This window comes from Coffea eugenioides, chromosome 6 (genome assembly GCF_003713205.1).
Source record: "Coffea eugenioides isolate CCC68of chromosome 6, Ceug_1.0, whole genome shotgun sequence".
In the NCBI taxonomy this organism is placed as follows: Eukaryota; Viridiplantae; Streptophyta; class Magnoliopsida; order Gentianales; family Rubiaceae; genus Coffea; species Coffea eugenioides.
Window position 1 is genome coordinate 18,611,000 of NC_040040.1, and position 26,127 is coordinate 18,637,126.

General features: G+C 34.7%; 1 protein-coding gene across 1 annotated transcript; it reads right to left on the minus strand.

Annotated features, from left to right (window-relative positions):
- Nucleotides 1-3,305: 3,305 nt before the first annotated feature.
- LOC113773236 (insulin-degrading enzyme-like 1, peroxisomal) lies at nt 3,306-25,895 on the minus strand. The gene is made up of 27 exons (XM_027317836.1): nt 25,603-25,895; nt 25,142-25,331; nt 24,899-24,974; nt 23,642-23,709; nt 21,530-21,621; nt 21,364-21,437; nt 21,239-21,282; nt 20,081-20,132; nt 18,393-18,515; nt 18,198-18,310; nt 16,125-16,287; nt 15,474-15,566; nt 15,170-15,255; nt 13,975-14,061; nt 13,167-13,270; nt 11,435-11,537; nt 11,225-11,320; nt 10,960-11,149; nt 10,661-10,722; nt 9,981-10,085; nt 8,527-8,728; nt 8,236-8,444; nt 5,960-6,084; nt 5,834-5,885; nt 5,646-5,732; nt 3,940-4,062; nt 3,306-3,753 (listed from the first exon to the last, which is right to left on the minus strand). The coding sequence occupies exons 2-27, from the start codon at nt 25,274-25,276 to the stop codon at nt 3,511-3,513; spliced, it is 2,907 nt and encodes a 968-aa protein (XP_027173637.1). The 5' UTR covers nt 25,277-25,331; nt 25,603-25,895; the 3' UTR covers nt 3,306-3,510.
- Between the last annotated feature and the right edge of the window lie 232 nt (nt 25,896-26,127).

Consider the following 26,127-nt stretch of genomic DNA (forward strand, 5'->3'; position numbering starts at 1 on the left):
TCCAACACGAAGAGAAAGAATTCAAACAAAGAGAAATTCAAAATCAAATGTGGATGGGATAAAAATACACTTTTCGCATTTGATCATGTCTGTCCATGCTCGAGCTAAGGTCCTAAGAATTAGTCTTCAATAATTAAAAATCGAGAAGAAAAATATGATCTTTGATATATATATATATATTTGGTTAACAGCAAAAAGGATATACATTTATAAGATGAACACAATCGGACTAATAGCAACATGCTACTATTAGTCTACTAAAACGAGAAAAATCAGAGAGTTAAGGATTAACCAATGAATGTGTTTGCAGGGATCAACTTTTACTACTATTCCTCATGGAGCATAGGCCTTATTGACAAGAACGTTCTTACAAATATTCAAAAATGAAGGTTTAATTCGTAAAGAAGTGCTATGATGGTCACTGAAGAAATTTTGTTTTGATGTTTAAAGTTCATAGATTATATTAATACCTTATAAAACTTATATTTTATTGGTGCAAGAAGTTGTAAATTTACTTATGTAAATTGCTACATCTTATTAAACGTGTGGAGAATTCACAGCTCACAAAGAGAAGCAAAAATTAGAATTTGAATTGTTCCCACATTTCAAAAAATATTATGTCAACAAATTTCATGCAGAAAATCTATAAATACTTAAACCTTTACATGCTTAAAAGGCAATAATATTAATTCCCAATTCTACAATTTGAAATAAGTTATAAGTAATCCAAACTAATATGTTTGGATCTTTTTAATATAAGAAAAATATGTATAAAAATGGTAGAATGTTTATAAGCTAACTCAAAATTGAGGATACTCTATAATAGCTTTTATGGTTTTAAACAATTTATGTTAGGAATGGCAAAAGGGCAAGGGTGGAGGCAGGAGACCCTTCTGTCGCCTCCCGCCCCTTGCCCAAACATTCCCCCTACCCCTGCTACACCCCGCGTCACTTCCTTGACGGGGCAAAAAAAAAGTGTACAATTAGTAAAAAGTGTAATCAATAATTTAGTATAAATGTATTAGTATAACTAATCAATAATTTTGCATTAATATAAATATATAATTATTAGTATAATTAATAATATTAATTATATTACATACACATAATCTAATACTTATAACTAATAAATATAATATATATACAAACATCATTAGTTGTACTAATTATATATATTATTTATTTATTTAAATAATGATGGGGTAGAAGTGTACTTTCCAGCCCCTAGCTCATTTTTTAACTGGGGGGAGAAAATGACCTCTAACGAGGTGATTTCCGGACGGGCGAGTCGAGTCGGCAGCACGAACTCACCTGTTGAGATATAAGAGCGTGCGGCGTCTTATCCTCCGATCCCACTCCGATGTTGAAGTCAGTTACGGATCAAAAGTTACAAGTAAAACCAATTGGATTTGAGTTTTTGCATACCTTATTCACAAATAGTAGAAGGGTATTTATAGTAGAGAGACCTATGGGAAAAATGATAAATTCTACTTCTGGTCAACTGCAGCACGACAGTGTAGGGTGGCGGTGTCAGAAGTAGGTTTAGACAGGAGGGCGGCAGTGATCATATCAACTTGCCAGGTATCAATCAGCTTTGCCTGCGAACGTCATACATCAAGGCGAGTAACCATGCTCGAAAGCGAAGCCGAATCGATAAAACCGAGACAATACTCATCTCGAGAAGGCAAAGATAAGGTGCGTTGGAGCCGAGGTAATCACCTCGACAATGGAAATCCGAGAAGGGCCGAGGTGAGCGCCTGCAATCCCCGAGTGGTTGGCCACCAAGAGAACTTTAAAACTCTACTTGAATGTAAGTTAATAAATCAACTCTCTTGATTTGCATTCTAATATCCAAACATTCTGAAAATTTCGCCAGTAGGTGCGTAGACATCCGTCTAGACCAATGGTAGCTCATTGGGTTTCTCTTTGACCTCTTTAGATCCCTCTCCCTCTAATATATAGTAGAAGTAGGTTTAATATAAAATCCATCATGCTAACAAAAAAAAAAGAAAATGACCCCCGGCCTCATCCTCCCTCCCCTGCCCCATTAACCTCCTGGAGAGTGGGTGCCCGCCATCCCTAAATTAGGCGGTGCCTGATAAGTGATTCTTCAAACCAACCCCCTTTAAGAAACTTTTCATCGTGTTCCACGTTAGTACTTGCTTAATTGTTACCATATTACTACGTTACAATGCAAAATCTTGTGTTTAAAACAACTCAACTTTGCATTAACTCTGTGTTTTGACCATTCAGTTTGCTTAAGTGAGAAGTTTTAATACTACATGCATGATGTAATCTATAAGACGAGTTTACTTTTGTTTTTCTACATAAATAGAGACATTAAACACCTACATCAAAATATACACACGGTCAATATCATTATCCTTTAGAGAACTAGGCCATTTAAAAGGTTAAGGACTACTTTTTTAATTATAAATAAGATGTATATTTAGTATAAACAAGAATAGATTTCGCATAAAATTTTTTTAAAAAAGAATAGATTTAGCAAATTTTATATACTTTTAGTATATCACATAGTTCAAATCACATAAGAACAACAAAATTCAAAACCTACCTACTTCTATACCTTAGTCAATACAATACTCATGCAATTTGAATTTAATGAGTATTGATAGAATTGTTAAAAAAAGAAAATACTACCTACTAATTACTATAACACAAATACATGGTTGCACAAGTAGCTCCACAATAAGTTATGTATGATAAACTGGGTGCAGAAGGAACTAAGATCGAGTCTAAACTAGAACAAGTATACTAGGAAGCACCAAACAAAAAGTGTGAAATCTCTGTTTTGGGATCGTTATCATTGCTAATAAGAACATCACAATGTTTATGTCCAAGTCTCTTCCGGGATTGTGTCATGACTCCAAATATATTGGATAATCGATGTTTTACTTGTTAATATTGCTAGTTTTAGAAGTGTAGTTTTGGTGGGAATTTGAGCGAGTGAGCATATAAACATGGACATATACTAGTAAATGATGGAAGGATAAGGCAGGCAACAACAGATTACAATTTCCATTTCTCAATTTCCCTCTTTCTTTAATTCTCTCCTTCTCAGTTCTTTCAAAGCTTCATTTCTTTGTTTATCTTCATCTACTGGATAGCTCTCATCTTCATCTTCTGGATGCTAAACCCAGAAGAATATCACTAATTCAGTTAGGATTCCTGACAGATTAATGATGAGCAATCCATATATACTACATGTCTGGATCATCCTTGTGTCGACATTTTAAGGGAAAAATGTCAAATATTCAAACAAGTTCCAGAGGGAAAAAGGTCAATTATGTGGGCAACAATATGAACTAAACTAAATTAAAAAGTAGTAACAAGAGTTGTGCATAACCTTAATTCTCATAAACACATCAATACATCATCATCCATGCTTATGCCTGATCTCCTGCCCTCATTTTGTTGATAAATTGGATGGCAAATCCTTTTTTCTCAATGATATCTTGTACATAAACTTGTACAATTGAACAACCAAAATTATAACTTTACAAGACCAATGCCTCCTTTAAATGATCCAAAGAGAGGATGAGATCTCTTAAAACTAAATACATCCTCGATTTGATGAATGCCAGGTTCAACCGACTCAACTTTGTACTCAGAAGAATAAGAACTTCCATAAATTTGCACACTTAATGACTTCTTTTGAGGGGCGCCAACTCTAATGTGTTCATTGAAAAAATCTATGAGATCGTTTTTGGTCAAATGTTTCAATATTGCAACCTGTTTCAACAATAACCAAGGATTTCAAATACTTTTCAGAGTCTCTGGAATAAAAAACACATATGCAGACACCGGAGCAATCTATGTCCCATTGAGTAGAAAAAAAAAAAAAAAAGAAGCACTTCCACAAGTCAAGTAAGAAGATAAGCAAGAAGTTTGAGCAACTCATAAAGAAAAAACTTGTACCTCACGTTCTCTCCTGTCAAATTTGAGGGTTCCATCAGAAATTTCTCGCCAATAAAATCGAGATTCTTCTTGTAAATTCTTGTATTTCTCAAGCTTCAAATCAATAAGTGCATTAACATTTTTCTGCAGCATAAACAAATCAAAGGTTCTTTTTCATAAAATCATCAAGGGGAAAAAAATCTAAGCCACTAGACTTTGAAATGCCTTCCGGAATCTCAAACCAATAATACAGTAAATAACTAAAAATACTTCTGTTGCTGACCTAACCTAAATGAGCATGAAGGAACATTAGATATTAGTCCAAAGCCAACTTTGTCAGTGAAAGAATGGCGTAAGAAAAAGATCAATAGACAAGACATCATATTGCCAAAAATGTCTAAACCAAATAATAAATGAATATAACATATTAACAAATATCATTGCCCAAAAATGTGTGAACTGCAGAAGCTATGTCAAAAGCCCGAAAGAGCCAAGTGAAGAAATTGTAATTCTAACTTAACCCCAGTCGTTATGTCCTCGAACATTCTTCATATAGCCAAGGCTTGACCATAAAACTGATGCAATTATATTAGAATCCATGAAAAATACAATTTTAGTAACCTCAAAACAACCAGATATTAGGGGGGATGATCAATGACGAATGGTAGTTGTAACTAATAACAATAATTTGGGAGAAGGGTACCATTCCCCACCACCTACCTCATCTGAACAATTTATCCCCCCTCCCCCACATCCCCAATGGGCCTAACTTGGACGTTAGCTTTCAGCGTGTGTTTTTACAAAAATCATTAATTGAAAGAATATATTTTTATGTAAATTACTATTCAGCTCAAATATCCAACTGTGACATAAAATATGAAAGTATCAGTAAAGCTAAAACATAATGTTCACAAATTAAACACAAACATACCAAAAACAACAACAAAGTTTGGAAATTATACACAAAAAGAAAATCATGAAATTTTTAAAAAATATATATATGATATATATACTTTACTAAATATGCCTACAATGTGCGACAGAAAGAGTCTTTCAATAACTTCATATGTCTATATTAGACATGCATAAATATACGTCTTTCTGTATGTGTGTGCATATAAATGCATAAATAACATCTGGCACGACACAGTGTGTAAATTTATATAAAAATTCAGCTATGTCTGCACATATAAGTGCACATAGAACAATCCTACTTAAGACTAATATGTGTCATTTTATCTGGGAGATGCCTGAAACCATCTTGATCCCAATAAGGTTGGGGGAGCTTTTCTTCATCCATCCCTGTCCTCGCAGATTTCTCCCACGGCACCAGGCCAACCTCCCATTGCCAATATTTTTTAACCCAATATGGCAAGTAAACCGGCCAGTAAACCACTAAAAATGAAAATTAAGAATCTTAGGTTGTAGGTGTAAACGGTAATTATTTGGCTATTAGGTGCTATTAGAATAACAATGGAAGGAAATTTCTGTTAACTATAGTATCCTTTCTCATCCTTTTTAATCCAAACCTGCACGTGGATTACTCTCAAAATTTGCCATCAATGGGCTTTAAGTTACTCTTATAATTTCAATCAGGTACACGGAATAAGTTGAGAGGAATTTAAGTATCAATGATCCTCAATCTCAAGACAAGGAATTCATGGGATGACTAATGCCCCTTAATTTTGTCAGCAACAAAACAAATCCTACAAGTTTGTTAAGCTTACCTTGAATTCTTCAGGGGCGATCTCATACAGTTTACTCTCAAAGATCTTGAGAAATGCCTCAACTCTGGAATTAATATGTTTAGGACCCTGCCAAAAGAGTTTGTTGTGAGTAATAAATATATCAATATCCGTAAAAATGAAAAAGGGCTTAAACATTGTTGAATAAAATAAGATAAGTCTATGAATACCTTTACTGTAGATTGGATGATAAATTGTACTCCTCGAACTCCCAAATCATCCCTGTTATGGAAAAAATATTAAATAGTACAGAACATATGATCGGAATATCCTCCTCCATGCAACATGTTGCATACCTTTGCATAAGTACAGTGATGTAACCAAGCTGCTCGACTGATCTAAGCTGGTGGAAAGCTGGTTGCTTGGCTATCAAACAAAACAGCTGAAGTTTAACATTCAACTTGAAATCATCCTGATGCACCTGCACTTTCAAGAACTTTTTGCATTAGAACTTTAGCAAGACATATAAAAATGGGTCAACCTACATAAGTCCTGAAAGGACACATAAAAAGGCAAAAAGCATATCTTGAGTAGGGGAAGAAATTAGATTTTACAAGATTTATATACTATTACAGAAGCTGATTGCCGAGCTTGACAAGACACCAAAAACTTAGTTCTGATTGCCAAAGGCCTTTTATTTTCCTTCAAGAGCTTTTGGCTTAAAAATGCACCAGCAGAAGATGTTTCAGGTTAGTTCTTAACTCACTGTCTGTGAATCTGCAAAGGCATCTCCTGTATGCTTTTCACTGGAAATTGGTGCCTTTCCTTTGCTCCACAAATTAATGGATTTTCACACAACCATGTCTTTGACATAAAGACAGACTTGCATACAACATGGAAATAACAAAAGAACATACACAATCTTTCCAAAATAATACTTCTTTTTTGACCCATAAGTAAATGTATCGCCTGTGTCTAGAACAAAAGCGGGGATCTCACGAACACTGATTAAAAAATTTACTGCTTAAACAGGCATACAATAGAAACAGTCTCTCTAAAGGTAGAGGAATGATCATGAGCAGCAAAAAATAACTCTGAAAGATCACTTATACTCCAAGTGAGCAGGCAGCTTAATATGAGTTGTCGATCCAGAATTTACAAGAAGAAAATAGGATGCTAAGAGACACATTTTGTTTAAAGTAGAAAATTCAATAAATTTCACGTTGTTGTTAACTTAAATCAAACCATTTTCCTTTGAAAAAAGGATTAACTAAGGGTCTGTTTGGTTGGAAGTAAAATGTTTTCCTTGAGAAAATATTTTCCGTGGAAGTAATTTTCCATGAAAATCATTTCCCTTTCATCATTTTCAGGTGTTTGGTTAGCTTATTGAAAATATTTTCTTACTTCATTTTTCTGGTGTTTGTTTAACTTTTGAAATATTTTCACTTTTATCTATATATATATCTTTACTTTCTACACATTATAACTACATACTTCTTCCCATGCAAAATAAGAAAATTTATCTCATTGTTTAACTTTAAAAAATCTTGGAGAAATGTATATATGAATAAAAAAATCTCCTTAAGCAATAAACAAATTGCTGGCCATTTAGTGTCAAATATCAATCACATGCAATGCTTATTGTGACATATATCTTGCACTCTCACTGCTGAAAATTTCTCTAGAAAAGAATGTCCTTATTATACATAATTAATTACTAGCATAGGATGAGCAGGATGAGGTTTTTTTTTTTATTTATTTTGAATATACTAGGGGGAGGGTTGGGTTGGGTTGGGTTGGGTGGTACGGGGAGGGAGTGTAAGGAAGAGGTCTTGGATTCGAGTCCTCCTGTTTACACTAAAAAAAAAAAGAACATACTACAAGATGTTTTCAGTAAGTTTGGAACATACTACAGGCGGGATGCATGCATTTCGGAAAACAACTTCAGTAAGTTTGGAAGGGAAACTGAGTTTGTTTGGATAAGAGTTTATTTAGATGATTTATTTGAGATATTTACTGTAGCACTTTTTGTGATGTGATGTATGTGAGATAAAAAGGTGATTGGGAAGATAAAAAGGTGATTGGAATTTGTGAGGCAAAATTTTTTTTGCCAAATTCTCTTTGTCCAAACAAACTCATTGTTTTCCATAAGATGAGTGAAAATATTTTACATAGGAAAATGTTTTCAGTAACTTTTGTGCAACCAAACACGGGAAATTAGGAAAATATTTTCTTGGAAAACATTTTCACCCGAAACAAACGGACCCTAAATGTAAAATTAGTGGGACACATTCAGACAAATGTACTCAATACCTATAATTACTATCTGAAACCCCACTATCTACATATTCTGTCTGACGCTTGAAATTCAGTGGTAGAAGTAGAGGCATTGGACTTCCTACATATGGGTGTGGCTTTGGTTCTTTCATACATCCAGAAGAAAGCTTGTACTAACTCAAAAACTTTTAGCAATATTTTTTCTCAGTCCTACACAGATGGAAAGGATCAAAATATAGTCAAACAATTTTTGCTCAGACATGCATATTTTAGTTTATACAAATCTAGAATTCTATTAGATTCAGAGGGCATTATGGTAGTCATTACTATTTCCTAAGGCTTTCAAGACATGTACCTGAATATAATGCAGAAGAGCAGAATTTTCATCACTTGGATTAAGACCTTCTGCATTATAGGAGTAATTTACGCCCCTTTCAAGCTTGACAACTCTAGTAGACAAATGCTGAGATGCAAATAAAGCCAGGGATAAAGGCTGGGGACCCTTGTAAAAGACATTTTCAATGTGTTGTATGATCGATTCTGCTTCCTTTGGCTCAATATTTCCTGAAAAAAGGTGACAGTTATAAAAGTTCGGTTCATAAGCTAAAGCCAGTTAATAATCTAGAAAAAGTCAATCTATAGTAACCTGCAATATAGCATTCCAAGAAGGTCCTTGATAGCATCTGCGGATAAAATTTAAGAAGGTTGTCAACTTGAAGATGTGGAAGAACTTCAAGTTGCTCAGTCCATGGCAATGCTTGGTCATGTAAAATCAATGAGCAGTAATACATAGCCTGCTGATAAGGTTGTTGGAACTTGAAATTTTGATAATCTTTTGTCACCATCTCCTATCAGAAAGTAAAAGAAAGAAGTTATGGTGAAAACATCTGATAAAAGTGTTTCAAAGATCCAGCTAAACATCAGAAGCATTTGCTGTTTTGCAGCTATATTATCACCACCTTTGTGCTTATTCATGTCAATTCTCCCACTGTTTCTGATGTATGTACATCATTCAGTACTTTATTTCAACATTTTAAACAACTCAACTACCAAATTTCAGCCATTAGGGAGAACATTTAAAACAAGAGAGAATAGAGCCAATTCCCCAGTAGTTCCACAAGATTACATGCAACTGGCCACATCTACCAGCAATGCTGCAATACTTGATATTCTGCAATGTATAATCTAGCTGATAAAAGTTGGCAACCACTACCTAGAACCAACAAATCAATTAGCCAATGACCATAATTTGAGAAACAAGTCTCTGACATTAAATCAGTGCTATAGAGGTTCTTTTGTATGGATTGCATATTCTGCTATTATCAGAATGCATATGTTTCAATTCCTATAACAAGTGCCATTAATTCTTTTGGTATATTTTTTATCAGCTTAAACTTATTGCATGTAGTTTATCATGTTAAAGTGAGGAAAATTTAGTTCTATTCCTGTATCATACCGACATTTGTCAATCCTTTACATTTTTGTTTTGGTGAATTTCTCGAATAAAAGACATAAAAGAGCTTTCTTTACCTTTACAATAATTTTGATCGGGGAAAATTTTACTAGAGGATGACTAGATGACTAGAAGATCAAGGTAACCGATATTGCATTAGCTGTTCACAAGACTTGATAAACAATTGAGACTAGTGTGTGTCAACATAGATAAAAGTTGTTTGACTAACAAAAGGATAATGGAAATACAAACTATACTTCTCAACGCATAACACATTCCTTTCCCATCATTATCACTTGATAGACAATCAACCGTATCTTTTGTTTTGAAAAAAATATTTTTGTCGCAAATGTTTATGAACCACTAGGTTCCAAATCCAACAAGCATAAAAATTTCATTTTCACCAGTTAACATGATTTTCCAAATGATGATGCATATGATACTATTCTAAATCATCTCCAAAAAACCAGCAATCTTCATACAGCACAGCTAAGTCGACTCTTTTTAATGACAGTATTGAGAAAATAAACTGAAAAGACTTGAGCTTTTGAAAGACAAAGAGAAGAAACAGGCAGAAGCAGATAATGATAGAAGTTAAGCTGTAATAAGTGGTTGACAGTATATACAGAAAGAAAGTTAGTTCTGACCTTAATTACAGAAAATCTGTCAGGTTTTACTTCAAAATTTGCAATTTTTCCAACAACAGTTTCGAGCAGGACCCTTAATTTGTGATTATATCCAACCACTGTCACCTATGAAGAGGGATACAAATGAATAAGAAGTCAAAGATCATAAGTAATAAAAACATCATATGCAACTCGAATGGGAAAAATTACTATGGAGCAATAACACAAATCTGGAAGTTTGACAGAAATGTGACAAAATGCAATAGCAAAGGTCAAGAAGATACTTCATATATTTCAAGAATGCAAATTATCGGAAAAAAGCAACTAATGATATGAATCAGCAGTCAGAAGGAAGAATTACTTTCTAGCTCAGGTAACATGATTAATGCATCCCTTTTATTATCTACTATAATCATTTGCCTGTGCTGACAAGCCTTTCAGAAAAGTTCATTGAATAACCAATGAAGCATTTAATTCATATGCACCTCAAATGTTTAAATAAACTTCAATCTTGATATCATTAACAATCAATAGAGTAAATCAATGAACAGACACAATAAATAAACTACCATATGAGTGATTCAAATTCTGAAATCAAGTGAAACTCATATAAGAGAGGGAGGACAAAGTGCAACTTAACTTCTTCAAACCAACAAAGCGATCAAAAACCTTAAAAACAGATAGAGAGGCATAACAAGCACCTGAAAACCATTGTCTGTATTACTGACCGCATAATAAAGGCCCGCAACCTGTGCATCATAGGCTGAAAATTGCAAATTAACATAAGATTTTCTTCTAAATTAAGCACATGTGCAAGCACCAGTGCAATATGAGATAACAAACATCACAAGACATGTACAAACAGGTATAGACTAATGAGAACAAAGAAACATAGACATTTGCCAGACAATAAAGGGTGAAGCTGTTCAAAGCGAACAATGACTTTTACATAGTCAACTTGGCAGAGCTCATCTTTCAACATCAAGATTGTGCAACATACCATATTCATTCAAGTAGTCCATTAATAGACGTGTGAAAATGTCAGCGAGAACTATTGATTCAGGAGAATTCCCAGAGCACGGACAGCTGAAATCTATCTTAACATATGCCTTTGGAGTCAGAAAAACTGTATCATGCTTGTACCACAACCTTGAATATGGTGATTTCCACAAAAGTACAGGAAATTCTGCCTGTTCCAAAACTTAAAGCAATTCGTAAAGTTCAATGACTCAAAATCTAATCAATTAAGATGTTAACTTTAATACCTTGTCTGATACTTCTTTTAGAGATAGATCAGTTGGAATGAATAAATTGGGGGAAGGTAGACATAGATGTTCATTAGGAGCCTTTTCCATCCATTGCTGCAATAATACAGGTGTTTTTACAATCCTATGAGTAAATTGTACAAGTTCCGACAGCAAAAAATAAAATGGAAAGCGAAGTTATCTCCAATAACAGATAGCCAGCAGACAAACCTGAATCATAGAACTAGTCAACTTTTCAACAGAAAATGCAGTTCCATACCAAGGCTCAATCATGTCTGTATGCCCCTCAAAATTTGTTGACTCCCAAAAAACCCTGTCAAATATAGGTCTAATTTTAGTGGAAATATACAGATATTTAAAGATAGACGGATAATGCAGCATTCACCATTATACCAACAGGTGTTTATAGTTTAACTCAACATACCGAGACCATAAGATTTAGAAAAATAATAATCAGAGATCAAACTGATCTTTTAGAATAGGTTTGTAGCATCATAGTCAATCTTAGGGTACTATGACAAGGGATTTTCAAAAGACACCTTATGGTCGAAATACTGGTCCCAGAGAATGGTGATTGACCTCTTGCTAAACCATGAAACACTAGTCAATAAAATATCTTGAACTTCGGAAGTAGTATGATATTGTGGACCTGTACAAGTATTTCTCTGTCATCTTAATTGTCATGGACTTGCTAAACAGTAATAGTTTTTGAAATCTAATTCTCTATATTACAAATTTCTCTATGATTTAATTTGATCACCATACTTGCAATAAGTTATAGTTGCAATTTGCATTTTATTTGTGTTATGTTAGAAGATGATCCAGGTTAAGCTTCAGCAGCTTAGGGTCTCTTTGGCAACTTCTAAGAAAAACGTGCACAAAGTTACCTTGTGTATCAGTAGACTAGTACTTCTGACAGTGTAGCCCTCAAATTGGGTAGCTTTGACAATTTGGTGTTTATTCAACTCTACCTATAGCACCTGTATAAGCTAACTCTGATGAAAAGAACAGAAGTCTCATGCTTCTATTTCCATGTTATGTTGAGAAAAAAAATACAACCATCATCATACCTAATAATTGGAGAATATAACTTTAGACAGCACAGGTTTTCCCATAGTTTTCAAATTTACCAACTTTAATCATTGGATATTACATGGATTACACGGACCAAACAGAAGCACTTGAGAAACCATGAGAATGAAGTAAGAGAGAACACAAATGCAAATCTGAATAGTCACTAAGCCCTAAAAGCAAGTGATGGAACCCTATGTGCTCAACATGTAAAAGGCAGCAGACAAACATGAACATGTAGCCTCAAGCTCATTCTTGCATCAGCCACCATGCAACAAAGCAGGTAAAATGCCCCTGCCTATTTATGTCACCCTGTAGGGAATAAAACAGTTCTATACCTCTCTAAAAAGTCCAAAGGGGGAGCACCACAAGCTGCCTCTCACCTAACGAGTCTCTCTACTAAGATTTTTTGAATGGGTAGAGGGGCTCTGCAGTATAATTCTTTGCCAAAAAAAGGTCTTTTTGCCTACGTAAGGCCTCCTTAAATAACATAACTTTAAGAGTAAGCCGACAACGTGAATAGATCTGGAGAATAACTTAACCTGAATCAAATATTATATACTGTATACAGAGAAGGAGCACGATTTGGAATGTTGTGTCCATCCCTTTTCAACTCTTTTCTTTTTTCTTTCTTTTTCAATTTTTCTTTTAACTTGACTCTTATATTTAAGCTATCGGTCCCAGTGTCAAAGAAACCAATCATAAATATGGCTACAAACAAAATAACTATCCAACTAAGAGATCCATAATCTTACTTTAACAATTTAAAATTAAAATTCATGAATATGGCTTAAACATTAACTAATTTTGCCTAAATTCAGAGACCAACGTGCCTTTTCTGGAAGTATATCATGAAGCAGCAATCACCCACCTGACATTACATGGAGTCAGTTCATCTAACATTGACTGGATGATGCCTTGGCTAAAATTGGAAGGCAGAGATGATCCCACCAGCCAATCTTCTGGAGGATACAACTGAAAAGAAACTCACCAACACAATTGGAAATAAAAGCAAACATCAGTCAGGGTAGATGTAAGAACTTATTAGCGAAGAATGTCCCTTTTCCATCTCAACTCTAGAAGCAACTAAAGACAACATGTAATTGAGTGAAGGTAGTACCAAGGATCTATACTTATATTCAAAAAGAACCATCAAGACTACTAGCCACTATTCAGCTGAAAGCCAATTTTAAGTAAACATTCAGTTCCTACTACCAAGAAACTTTATTCATCACCTATGCAGAAGAACTTTCTTTTTATCAACACAATCTGGCTTCTCATTGTATACCCATCAAAGTACAGAATTAGCAGCTACTAAGAAATTGCTTTACAACATGAATTCTATATTATCATTCCATAATACCCAGAAATTCCAAGCACTTAAACAAGAAGCATCTAAGGTGAGAGAGTGAAATCGATTCCGATTTGGTGTTAAATTTTCTGTGAAGGAAAATCAGCACATCAAACAGTTACACTAGCTGCATGCGCAAAATGCTATCCCATAAAGAAAAATTAAACAGTACACTTGCTAAACATCTGAAAAACTGCCAATACATCTCATATTTCAAGATCCAGAACAATCCAAACCAAAACTTCAATTATGCATTCAGAATAATCAATCAATTGTACTGCAAAAAATAACCAAGAAAGGCACAAGCACCAGAGATCATTATAATTACCTGCATATTCATTGCAACATGAACGACATAATCCACAGGACGAATTTTATCTTTATAGTGGAATGCAGTCTCGGAAATAGCTGAAATCTTCAATAAAAAGGAGAGAAACAGATTATTAGTGCTCCAAAATGCCTTTATAGCTATGTCTCAGCGCAAGAATTCCATTTTTTATCAAACAATAAGATCCAGAGAGTGACATCACCAACAATAACATGGACAATAATGATATAATTCATAAAAGTGAAAAATAGGTTGTAAAATGGCAAAATTCATGCATCTTCAAGTTGCCACACAGTCAATGAACTTCAAGAAGAAAAAAAAAGTTCTTCTGGATAAGTTAATTAGGAGCTTCCTTCTGTGATCTGCTATCTCAATCAACAGTAATGTAAAAACATTGGCCATGGTATATATGAAAAACAAAATTAAAAAGCAAAAGCAAAACCAACTTGATCAACCAGTTTAAGAAAAATAACAAAGAACTTTCACTGAACTTCTCCCTAAGAAAATATTCCTAGCTAAATGTCTGAGAACATAAACGAACATAGTATGTGATGCACGCCACAAATTCTGGGGCTATCCATTAAGATAATTCGTAATGGAGCCCAAAACTATAGACCAACGCCTAAAAGTTGTAGTGTATAAATTAGACAACAAAAACTTCTCTTTGGAAGAAAAGTTCAAACATGCAACAACAAAGAGACCTAAAGTAATCCTCCAATTTAAACTTGCATCAAGTTGCTCGTGCCGTTAGGATCATTTGTCCAACGAGAAACATAAAATGGGACAAGTGTAAAGCTGACCACTAACTTAACAACAAAATTTTCTTTAAAGTGGGAAAGCATAAGATGTACTCAACAGTCCATGATCAATAAAGTCAAAACCCATCCCAGTTTACTAGTTAGAGCCATTACCATGGCAGTGCCGCAAATTGGGAGTCTGGCTTAAATGGCGTCCTCTTTATATAGTACATGCATTTAGAAGGATCTTGACAATTCTCTTCAACTTAGAAGTAGATTTCCGAGATCCTCATGGGTAGCATGCCATTTTATGGGTCTATTCTATTTTTTAAAAATTGTGTCCATATTGGTATCTGAGCGAGACATAAAGCAGTTATTTGTGGGAATTCAGATTTTTTTGTACATTCGGCTAGCCGCTCAGAGTACATAGACTGCCAACTTGTAAAGCAGGAGGTTACCTCATCAAATATCCATTTGCAGGCACCAGATATTTGCAGAAGTTGAATATATCTGAATAGTAGTGCCACAATATCCTCAGAATGCTCTGCAGTTATATCAAGAGTTGAATATAGCATGGAATAAGACCTAAAGTTTCAGGTAATGGAAGAGAGAGATGAATTTCTAATGATTATTCTTTGAAAAGTAAAAAGTTCTATCACCTGAATTCAAACCCAACAGAACAAGAAGTCCACTAGAATAATTGGAAAAATTCCTCCCCCCACCCCCCGACCCTCAAAAAGAAGGAAAAGAGAAAATACTTACCGTGGCCAGCATCTGTCAGATCAATAACTACTTTGAAGAATGAGAATTCATATGTCCAATCTGGTTCACCGGCAGACAAACTTGTTGCCCAACCTGCAAAAGTTGTTTCTGAATCAAAATACCTTCTGTGAAAAGGAGAAGAAAATGGAATAGCATGTGCTCTCTGACACACAGAAAAACCAAATAACAGGAAAAAATTAGTATAGAAACTTGCAGCATCAGCCAAAGTCAGAAATTGATAGTAACTCCAGAAGTTTCGATTTGAAAAATTCTTTTTTTTTTCTGAAAACTAAAAAGTATACTTCCAATTTTCTTTTTTGCTTGAAAAAATTAATTTTACAAACTCATTAGGCATGATTGGACCAAAACAATAAGTTTAATCTCATGTCATGCAAGCGTTAAATAAATCAATCATGGTATTCAAGTAAAGGATTCAGACAGTTTACACATTATACACAAGTAACTAAAAACTAAGTCGATATTCTGATATCTGCTTGAAGAGTTTGATAGTGCTCCAGGTTCGGTTGAATATCACATAATGAAAAGGTAAGAAATACAAGTTTACTCTTAAGTTACAAGGGGCAGGAGAAAGGAAGGGGAGGTTATGGTCGAGAAATAGTCAAATTTTTCTAGTGCTGTTCGAGAACCCACCCAATTTTTTCAAAATATAAAATAAAGATCCTTCTCCTTCATGTCCAATCAAGTGACCCAGGTACCTGCTTGGTCCATCCTTATAATGGCGTATGCCAGGAGTTATTGGCCATATTATTCTCAACTTGTGACCTTGTTTTATTGGAACAGCTTTGACAAGAATCTGAATAAAGGAACACAAGCAAAGAACAAAGTAACAACCTCAATAATGAGAAAAAAGGAAAAAAGAACTCACATATTTTCACAAATTGAATGAAAATTATAGAAGACAAAAGGATTAGTTAAAGTTGTTATTGATGTTGCATCCAGTTCCCATCATTGCCTACGTAATCAACTTTTAAATTTCAATCTCTGATTCTTGGTTGGGTAAAAACACAGCATCATTGAAGGGGATTTTACTTGACTCCAAAAAAACCCAATAGATGTGGTGTAAAGCTCTTAAATAAACTAGCCACACAAATTTCATCAAATTAGATTTAGCCATGATTCTCTATAATTTTAAGTTGACAACAAAGGACTTGACAAGACAACCAAACAGAAAACCAGCACCAGAATAAAACAAAGCCTTTTATTGTTCCCGAATAGAAGTTAATAAGATAGACACTGAAGAGAAATTGGTGATCCACTACATCAAAGAACATTGAAAAGCTAGAGTTTACCATGGATCAATGCATTAGAAAGAAACCAATTATACTGTGCAAAAGAAGCGAATTATCTTAAACTAATTCTCCACAAGTTCACACTCTCAATCCCTGCCATAAAATCTTTGAAGACTTTACAGCCTCAGAATTGTCCCAAGGAAGTGAAAGTCTTGTAGCTGAAAAAAGATCCTGTGTTGTCATATGTATAAACATGAGTTCTTTTCACATTTTCTATGCTTTTCTTTTCCAGGCCACATTCTGATTCTTCTTGCATCTGAGATAACTATGTATCATCCGAATCCTACCCCCATAACCAAGTATTTAGAGCTTGTTCTCAATTGATTATTTTAGGTGATTATAGATTCTGATTTGGATAATCAATTTTAATGATGTTCTCGTTTGCTTTCATATTTAGATTATAGATTTTTAATAGATAAAATGCTAAAATCTATAATTAAGCAAATAGTAGCTTTTGCCGATGCTGATTGTTCTTTATGATCACTTTCCATAATCAGGTATTGCAAAATCTAAAGCATACGAGAACAGGGCTTTAGTATCAAATGATGTTTTAAAAGGTGGAGGCATTATGTAATGCAATTCTCATTGCACATAAAGGGCGAGCCCCTCCTGCTCTTCTCTCCAGTGACCCACGAATAGCTTTACCTATTTTCTTGCCCAAGAGAGTCCACCTTTATGCCCAAGTGCTGAGTCAACACTTGGAATTTGCCCAGTGTTGTTCTCATGACACTTATGCCACCTCCTCCATGCTCCTAATAATTTTCACTGCATTGCCTTGCCTCATGGCACACCTTCAATTTATCACTGGTTTTGATATAGCTTTATTTTAGCAGCGAGTGAGTCCATGTAATTCAGGAGCATTGTAAGTGTAGAAGTTTGGTCAGTAGTATCAGTTCTAATTTTGGTCAAACTCTAAAACTATCACTATCAATCACAATAACCTGGCTGGACTCTTCCAATGCTCTAACCTAAAAGAGGAGTTATCCAGCAAGCTAGACCCAAGGTCAAATTTTGGTCTCGCAACTAACCAAAATTATGGTAGAGTACTGTCTTTTAATATAGTAGGGGATGTGCCAAAGCAAGAAAAATGAAATGGCTTGAGAATCTCCAAAAGTGCAGCTCCAACGAGTATAAATATGAACATTAAGAAATATTTTTATATAAAATGTTAACCCTGCATTGAAAATGATAGCTATTTCTATGATAAAATAAATTGGAAGTGTGATACAAGAACCAAATAATTATATATATTCCTGTGAAGAAGTTCTTTTGTCATAATATGCTATCACATTATCCATTGAAACTTAACAGAATGAAAGCAATATCCAACATTCGTGCAATCCAATTGGCAATCAGTCATTCTTTGCTTCTAGACTGAAAAATCATGATAGAATTGCTTAATTTGTTCAAGTACCTGAAGATGTTCTGAGGTGCAAGGCTGACCAGCAAAACAGGGAGAACTCCTATTGATATTTCGAATTTCCTGAAACTTGTTTTCAACCATGGATTGAGCTTTATCAAGGCCATCTGAACATATTCACATGAATAAAGTTCAATCCAGCTGATAGTGAAGTGTTTTAGTAACAAAAACATGCAAGTAGTTCTTTACCCTTTGCATAAACAACCAAATGCATGAGGTTGGCTGAATAATTGTCTTTGTAAAATTTTAAAAGTTCCTGCCTGGTATCCACCCCCCTTGTTTTTGGCCGCACCTCCAATGTCTCCCAGCTCCCTATTCATGCAATGATTTATCAGTGTATTCAAGCATAGTAAGCACTAAAAAAAAGTCATGTAAATCTTGGAGAATTAAAACGAAAATGAAGAATTTGCACAGCAAGATTAAGTACAATGTCTAGTACAAAAGCACAATGCAAGATGTATAAAGATCATCCTCATTGAAAAACAGATACATATTTATAGAAAGCATAAATTTTCCCTGAGATACTAATCGCAACTAAACAAGTTCGTTGAGTTCATAAGCAAAGCTCCATAAGAAAGGACAAAACTGAAAAGCTGCCAAATTAAAACAATCAGCAATATTTAAGGGGCATAAATAAAGAATTTGACACCAACACTGCCTGCTAAAGCTGCAAAAGAACTATAATGTAGTCTGTAGGAAGTTATCCAGCAAGAGAATATGTAGAAAAATCAACTAGATGCCAACACAAGAAGCCACAATTCACAAGAAAGACTGGAAGCATAACCATATCAAACATGAACCCATCTATGGCATCAAATCTGCAGTCCTTGAATCTGGACGTGTGCTGCTTTTGCTAATCTCTCCACCATTCAGAAAAGTAAAGTTACTTACACCAGAAGGCACATTTGTGTCAATTCTCTCTACGATATAACAATACAACCTATGTAATATGGGTTTTGCTAAACAGCCATCCAAGAGTAATCTCAGCATATAAGTCGAATAAAAAAAAAATCCTTAGTATAAATCACAGTAGGAAGAGAGTAAAGAATGATAGAACATGCAATCGTTAAACTTTTAACGATATAATTAATCAAAGTAAAATTAAAGAATTTAGTGCCATAAGCAAAACCAGAGAGTTCAATTAGTCAGCTAACAACATTACCTAGAGGAAGAGGACCAAAATATACTCTCACGTTTAAGCAATATATTTGTATAGAGCAGCGTAAGCTTCATGTAAGAAGAAGACATTTGAAAAGAATGTGCAAAAGCTTAACAGAATGTCAGAATAGAGCACAAATGAAAGATGACAAAGCTAACGAAGGAGAATCTTATCAAAGTTTTTTACAGAACCAAATGAAGAATTGTGTTATGCTTAGCACTGATTTACTTCCTAAAGCTATATAGCCAATAAATTCGCATGTACCCAATCATTTATTCAGGATAATATAAACAGAAGACACCAGCTGGCAAAGATGCACTTCCTTACAGGACATGACATCAAAGAGTAAAGCTTCACTATAAACACCTAGTTTTAAAGCAGACATCAAGACTAGATAAGCACGCATAAGCCATACCTCACTGATTTGCAAAATAGACAAAAAAAAACGTACAAGGAAGGACAGATATTATCTTCCTCTAGATGTAAATTCCCCTTCATAATATGGGTAAGGCAAAAGAGGTACAAGCCATGCTATTCGTACATGAGTTCAGAACAGTCATAACAAGAAAAAGAAGAACATACTTGTCTCCCAAAGCCTCTGGCCCAAGCATATAAACTCATGCATCACACAATAAACATACTCAATTTGGTGTTTCTAAATACGTGAAGCAAGGACATTTGGTAAATAATCACTTGAACCCCTAATCATTTTCCATACCTGTGCTGAATTTATTGTATGGATGATCTTTTGAACTCAGATGTTTCTGGAGCTGCACAGTGATATTTTAAGAAGGAAAAACATTTGAATTATTTCCCAAGCTACATAAAAGGGATATCCAAATAGTTAAATGGAATAAAAACAATTCAATAGGTTTGCTACATCATTGCTCGAAAGAACTTAAAAACAACTCATATTTGGTCTTTCATGGTGCAAACTTCATGTTTGAATGAGAGACTTAGCAAATCACTTGCAGTCTTGCCACTTATCCACCTCAACCAACGTATTCTACACTACCTCTATTAAGATGTTGCTGTTAATGTAACAACTCAAATGAACATCTCGACAGGCAGCCTTATGGAAAGTAAGAGTGATATAGAACTGGAGGAGTTTTTCATGTGCCAAAACGAGGCTAGAGTCCAGTCACTTTTTATAACCGATAGCCTAGCACAGGCTGGAGCCTATAGTGGTGGAGAATCATGCCATTTTTAACTTGATTGGAACCACTTCACTTTACATAGCACAAAAGGCTAAGAACAGCCTTTTTTTTTTTTCCTGGGGAAGCAGATCTTCATCACCAATTAAAAAATTGGAAAATAGTCCAATTTCAAGAAGGTCCTTTAAAGAGGAGAAAGTCATGGTACTTCACAAGTTTCATTGCTCAAACCAGATAGAGATGTCAATTGGCTGTTTATAGGGTAGAAGAAAAACAGACAAGGCGCATACATGAACAACCAAGACCACATGATACTATGGCTCTTGACGTCCTTGAGCTCGAGCTCATAAGCAAATTAGCAACTAATTCAAATGAATGTTGCAGTTATTTACATCCCAGGAAATTGAAATTAAGTGGCCAAGATGTATTGGCACTGGATTAATAGCAATGAAAAGACACAAAAAAGAAAGGGATTTACCAAGTATATCTAGCATATACCTACCATGCATCCATTCCTATCAAGTGAACAGTTAGTCATGCCCAACGTGTACCATACCAGTAGATAACCAGTAATATCCAGGGGCAGAGAAAAGGAAAACTACCATCCCATGATAGACTTCAAAAAGTAGTAATGATGGTACTCTAATTGGAATACTAACACTACAAACAGTTGCAATGTCAAAGCAACATCCCCTCTAGATGTAGGATGTGGAATAATTCACCTGGTTCATTCTCCAAACATCAGATAGTAAATTCTTCTGGTGCTCTACAAGAGAGTGTGAGAGTAATTCAGCAATTATCTTATTGACTAGATATAAACCAAGAAGCGGAAAATTAAAAGCCTAACCAGAGTCAACAGCTTTTATTTCCCTCATTGTAGCATCAGCTGACATCAATGGTTTGATAAAAAACTGTGCAAATCTGAAGAAACAAAATCACATTAACAAAAAAAAAAAAAAAAAACCCATAGATGTAAATTAAAAGAAACCAATATTAGGATGTAAACGTCTTACCTGTCCAAAGCTTCTTCAAAACTGTCAGCATTTACTTCAAAATGGTAGTTGGTCTGCTCAGAAGATGTGAAAGCATTTGTACTTCCACCATGCTAAAACAACAGAAACAAAACCATATTGTATATCACGATTAATTTTAGACCGAGTTCAGCTACAAAAAGCAATTGATAACAATCAGATGCCTAAGCAAAGGCACAGATGTGGAAATGGCTAAAAATTAGGAAGTGGGCCATCTTTTACTTTGTTTCTATCACATAGAGCTGTGTGTTGTGTAGAATATCATTTTCCCAAGTGCTTGATTAAGAAAGATAATAATCAGCCTTCACAGAGCAATTAAGTTACAAAGGAAGACATCTCACTATTAATTACTTTCCTCAACCATAGCTCACTCATGTCCTTTTAATTGCTAACAATGTTTGATAAGGTGTACCAATTCCAGAATAAAAGAGTTACTTATTCAAGATAATTAAGCAAGCCCCAATCTTACTTCAACAATTCAATTCACCTGTATAATTCCTAAGTTATTCACCACAAACAATGTAGTGCTAGGATCAAAAAGATTAAGGCCTCAACTGATACTGGAGCAAGATATGGAAGCTAAAAAGTTTCACAAACTGATCTACATGAGATTCTAAATTCCAAGTTCACTAGAAAGGCACAAGGGAAGGATTTAGTACTTGTTCAATATTTTTACAAGCTAAAAGCACCCCCCCCCCCCCCCCCCCCCAAAAAGAAAAAGGAAAAAAATTTCAAGCTATCCAGGTTTTGCTTGATCGTGTTTTATACTACAACTATTTTTTATCAAAAAAAAAAATTGCATACTACAACTAGATGAACGTATGTGAAGAGAAATCTTTTCCACACAGTATTATCTAGACATCACCTATATAGTTACATGAGGTCTAGTCAAAACATGGTGATGAAAACTGAAAAGGATGTGTAGTTTTTCTTAATGAAAAGTATTGGGAGCATTGTAATTTAAGCTAATGTCTAAAGTTCCATTCCTCAAATATTCAGATCAATCTTACCTTGGGGGTTCATTCTTAAGGAAATATTGAATAGAAGCTCCAAGATTTTTTCCTCTTAACTATTGGTCTTCTCAATCTTACCTTGGGGGTCCATTCCGGGACTTCTTCCTCATCATAATTTCAGAATCTCAATAGCGGCTTTCTTTAACTTCTAACACTAGAAGGGCTCTTGCCTCTCCTTTCTTCCTCTTTTAGCAATAATACCTTATCAGGGATAATATTCACAGTGCCAAAGTAGAAACCAAATTCCTCAACCTTTGTAGCAAATTTAAGAAGAGTTCTCCCAAGTTCTACCCTCATCATATATGTTTGATAGTAGAGTCTCTTATGGTTCTCTTACAAAACTGTTATCAGTACTGCCCTACTCAAATGGGCTCGCCCACCATAAAAGCAGCTAATGAACAAAAAGACCTCCATTTAATGGTTAATATCTCCCCCCCCCCCATCCTCTCAGGGGCAACACAACCACTACAAAGAACCAAACAACTGTAATAAAAACAATAGTTACTATTGTGTCATCAACCTATCCAGAAGACATATACAAATTTAACTATACAATCCATAGAACTGAAGTCGAAGTTGAAATGTATACAATGAAATTGAAGCCCCAAGGTCAGTACATGTTTCTTCAAATAATCTTCAAATCCTTAACAAACTTAAAACAGTAGAATCCAATTGAGATTTAAACAAATTTTTACGTACTTTTATCCTAAGAATACAAAAATGTCTTACTGTTAAATTCTCAAATCAGGTAAAAAAGTGCTTGATATTAATTTTCTTGTCAGGAGAACTGAAACAATTCAATGATTTTCAAAAGCCCAGGCTATAAATTTTGGCAGGAAATCAGTCACTCGTGTTCCCCTATTAATTATCAGGTTTCAGTTCGTAGACTAATTAAGCTGAGGATGCATCACAAGCAGGACAAAAATACACAAACACAGAGCATATATAGAAATTACAAAATGTGCAATTCTCAAACTCAAGAACAAAATCATATCAGTAAGACTCAAAGACTAGAAAAAGGAGTCACAATTTCAACAAGTAGGAAAATGACAACCTACAACATTAGGCAAAGAAAAGGTACCTCTGTGATGTACTTCGAGTAACTGTCTTCCAAGTGATACTTTTCACTCGCATAGAATAGCATATGCTCTGTAATCATTAGTCGACAACATTAAAAACCATACAAAAACCTTAAGAAGTTATATTTTGAAAAACCTTCTACTAGAAAACCATGAGTTCGGGACACTGAATGAGGAAAAGATTTCAGCATAAATCACATTTTGTAGAAGCACAATTGTAAGGCCTGAGAAAATCAGATTATCTGGAAAAACTTGTATAATTCATGGAATAACTACATCACAATGAGGGAGAAAAGTACAACTTCACCTGCATAATAAAATCTACATGATGATTCCAATTTGATTAAGTTATGCAAAACTACAACAAGTGCCGCTCTATAATTAACAAAATACAACATCTTTGTATAGGGAAGTCCCCAATTTCTTTTCCTTTGTCATTTATTTGCTTTAGTAATTTTACTAATTATTTCTTTTGTTCTTGTGGGCAGGGAACAAAGAGAACTTGATTTGACAGCAGAAAGAAAGTGACAAATTTGATTAAAAAAAAAATACCATCTAGATCATAAAAGGGGATATGAGTACAACTTCACCTATGGAATCAAATATTTACAAGAATTCAATTTGAGTAAGTTAAATAAAACTAAACTGCCACTCAGTACTCCATTAAATACAACAGCTTTCTAGAATGAAGCCCCCAACTTTTTTCACTTCATTTTATTTATGTATTAGATTCGATTATGATTTCTCAGTTTTGAGGTCGAGGAGGGGATGATGGGTGGGGGGAAGATTCCATCTTTGTTATATTCTTTTTGGGAATTGTTATTAATAGAAAAACTTTTTAGTCAAAAATTACAGCAGCCACTCTTGGTGTTCAAGCTCTCTACATCGAAAATCAGTCCAACGAACTCAAAATCTCACAGCAAACACCCCTTCCCCCACCCAAAAAAAGAAAAAAGAAAAACCAAAATTTTAAAAATAAAATACCAAAATGAACAACTTTAACTCCCCTAATATCTTATATTCACGGATTACGAGTCAACAATATCTTTACTTCTGTTAAAACCAAAATTAAAAAAAAAATTATCAAGAAACTATTTGTACACGTCATCCATTTTCATTCAATGGTAAGTGTACAATTAGAAGCAACTACAAGCAAGAAGTCGAAGTGCATATGTATATGCTTGTGGAGATTATACAATGAGAAATATAAATTTATTTGCAATAATTAAAGACTGAGAAAATAAATCAAAATATCATACCAAGAAAATGCGCGAGGCCTTCAAGACCTTCTGGATCACTAAAAGAACCTACTCCAACATTCATCGAAGCTGCGCACTGAAACTCCAACAAAATACGCATCAATGACAAGGAAAAAAATGACCAAAAAAGCAGTAGAATTTTAATAAAAATAATTTTCGCAAGAAAATTTAATACTAAATCAACAAAATAAATTAAGCAGGGGGAAAAAGAGGAAACCGGATGGATGGATTGAAATTTAGTACCTTGTCGGTTTCTGGATCGCTGATGAGGAGGACCTCGAGAGCGTTGTGAAGAACAATTCTTCGGTAGTCTCTTTTGTCGGTGCGAGGCTTCACGATTTCTCTGACTTCCTGCTCGTTCCTGGCTCCAAACGCCATTTTTCTTCTCGGAAAGAACCAGATAGAGAGAGAAGAAGCTGAGAAGAACAATGAGCTGGAAAGCGAGCAAAATGCTGAAAGTGAGAAGGACCGACAAAGTTGGAGAATATATACGACACGAAGTTGCGAACGTAAAGACTTGGAAATTATTTTTGAGTGTGGAGTGAATACTGAAATCCAGTTGGACCGTTTTGTTCAGTAAAAATCGGTCTGCGTTTGGCCAGTCGGGTAGTACTCAATGAATCTACAGTAAAAGTAGTCGAGTAGTTTCACCATGCATATAGCCAACTCCATCTACATAAACTTGTGAGGAGAAGTATTTTTACCATATATAGCCAACTCAATCTAGGAGTCCGTGAATTTCACGTAATGAATCTACAGAAAAGTAGTCCCATCCATAGATCAAGCGGTATAGAATTTGCCACATCACCAAACTATGGTAAATATTGAGGAATTTGATTTCATGTGGGACTGCAAGATCCTAGATGATCTAACCATCGTTAAGAGGGTGTTTGTGAGAGAAGAAAAACTTTTGATGAGGAAGCTGAATTTAAAGATTAAAGAAAAGTTTAGCAGAAGGTTTTGATGGTTGTACAAAGGAAGGGCAAGAAGACAGCCATAATGATTTGAGAGACGGGCAGGGAGGGAGGAGGGAAGGAATAGTTGTTGTATTGATATTGTCAGCTGTAGGATTAAATACTTCAGTGTCCTTCTTTGTGTGAGAAGACACGGAGCCCACAAATCACTTTCTTGCTTTAATTAATTGTCTGAGTCCTTCTTTGTGTGAGAAGACATGAATGACACGGAGCCCACAATCACTTCCTTCTTTAAATAATTATCTGAATTTGCAA

Bases quoted from the DNA above. Each gene is read 5' to 3' on its own strand.
- LOC113773236 (XM_027317836.1), bottom strand. From the start codon at position 25,276: ATGGCGTTTGGAGCCAGGAACGAGCAGGAAGTCAGAGAAATCGTGAAG. The intron at 13,271-13,974 runs GTAATTATAATG...GTTTCTTTTCAG, and splicing joins ATGTTGCAATGAATATGCAG to TTGTATCCTCCAGAAGATTG. The intron at 11,150-11,224 runs GTATTAAAGTTA...GTTTTGGAACAG, and splicing joins TAAAAGAAGTATCAGACAAG to GCAGAATTTCCTGTACTTTT.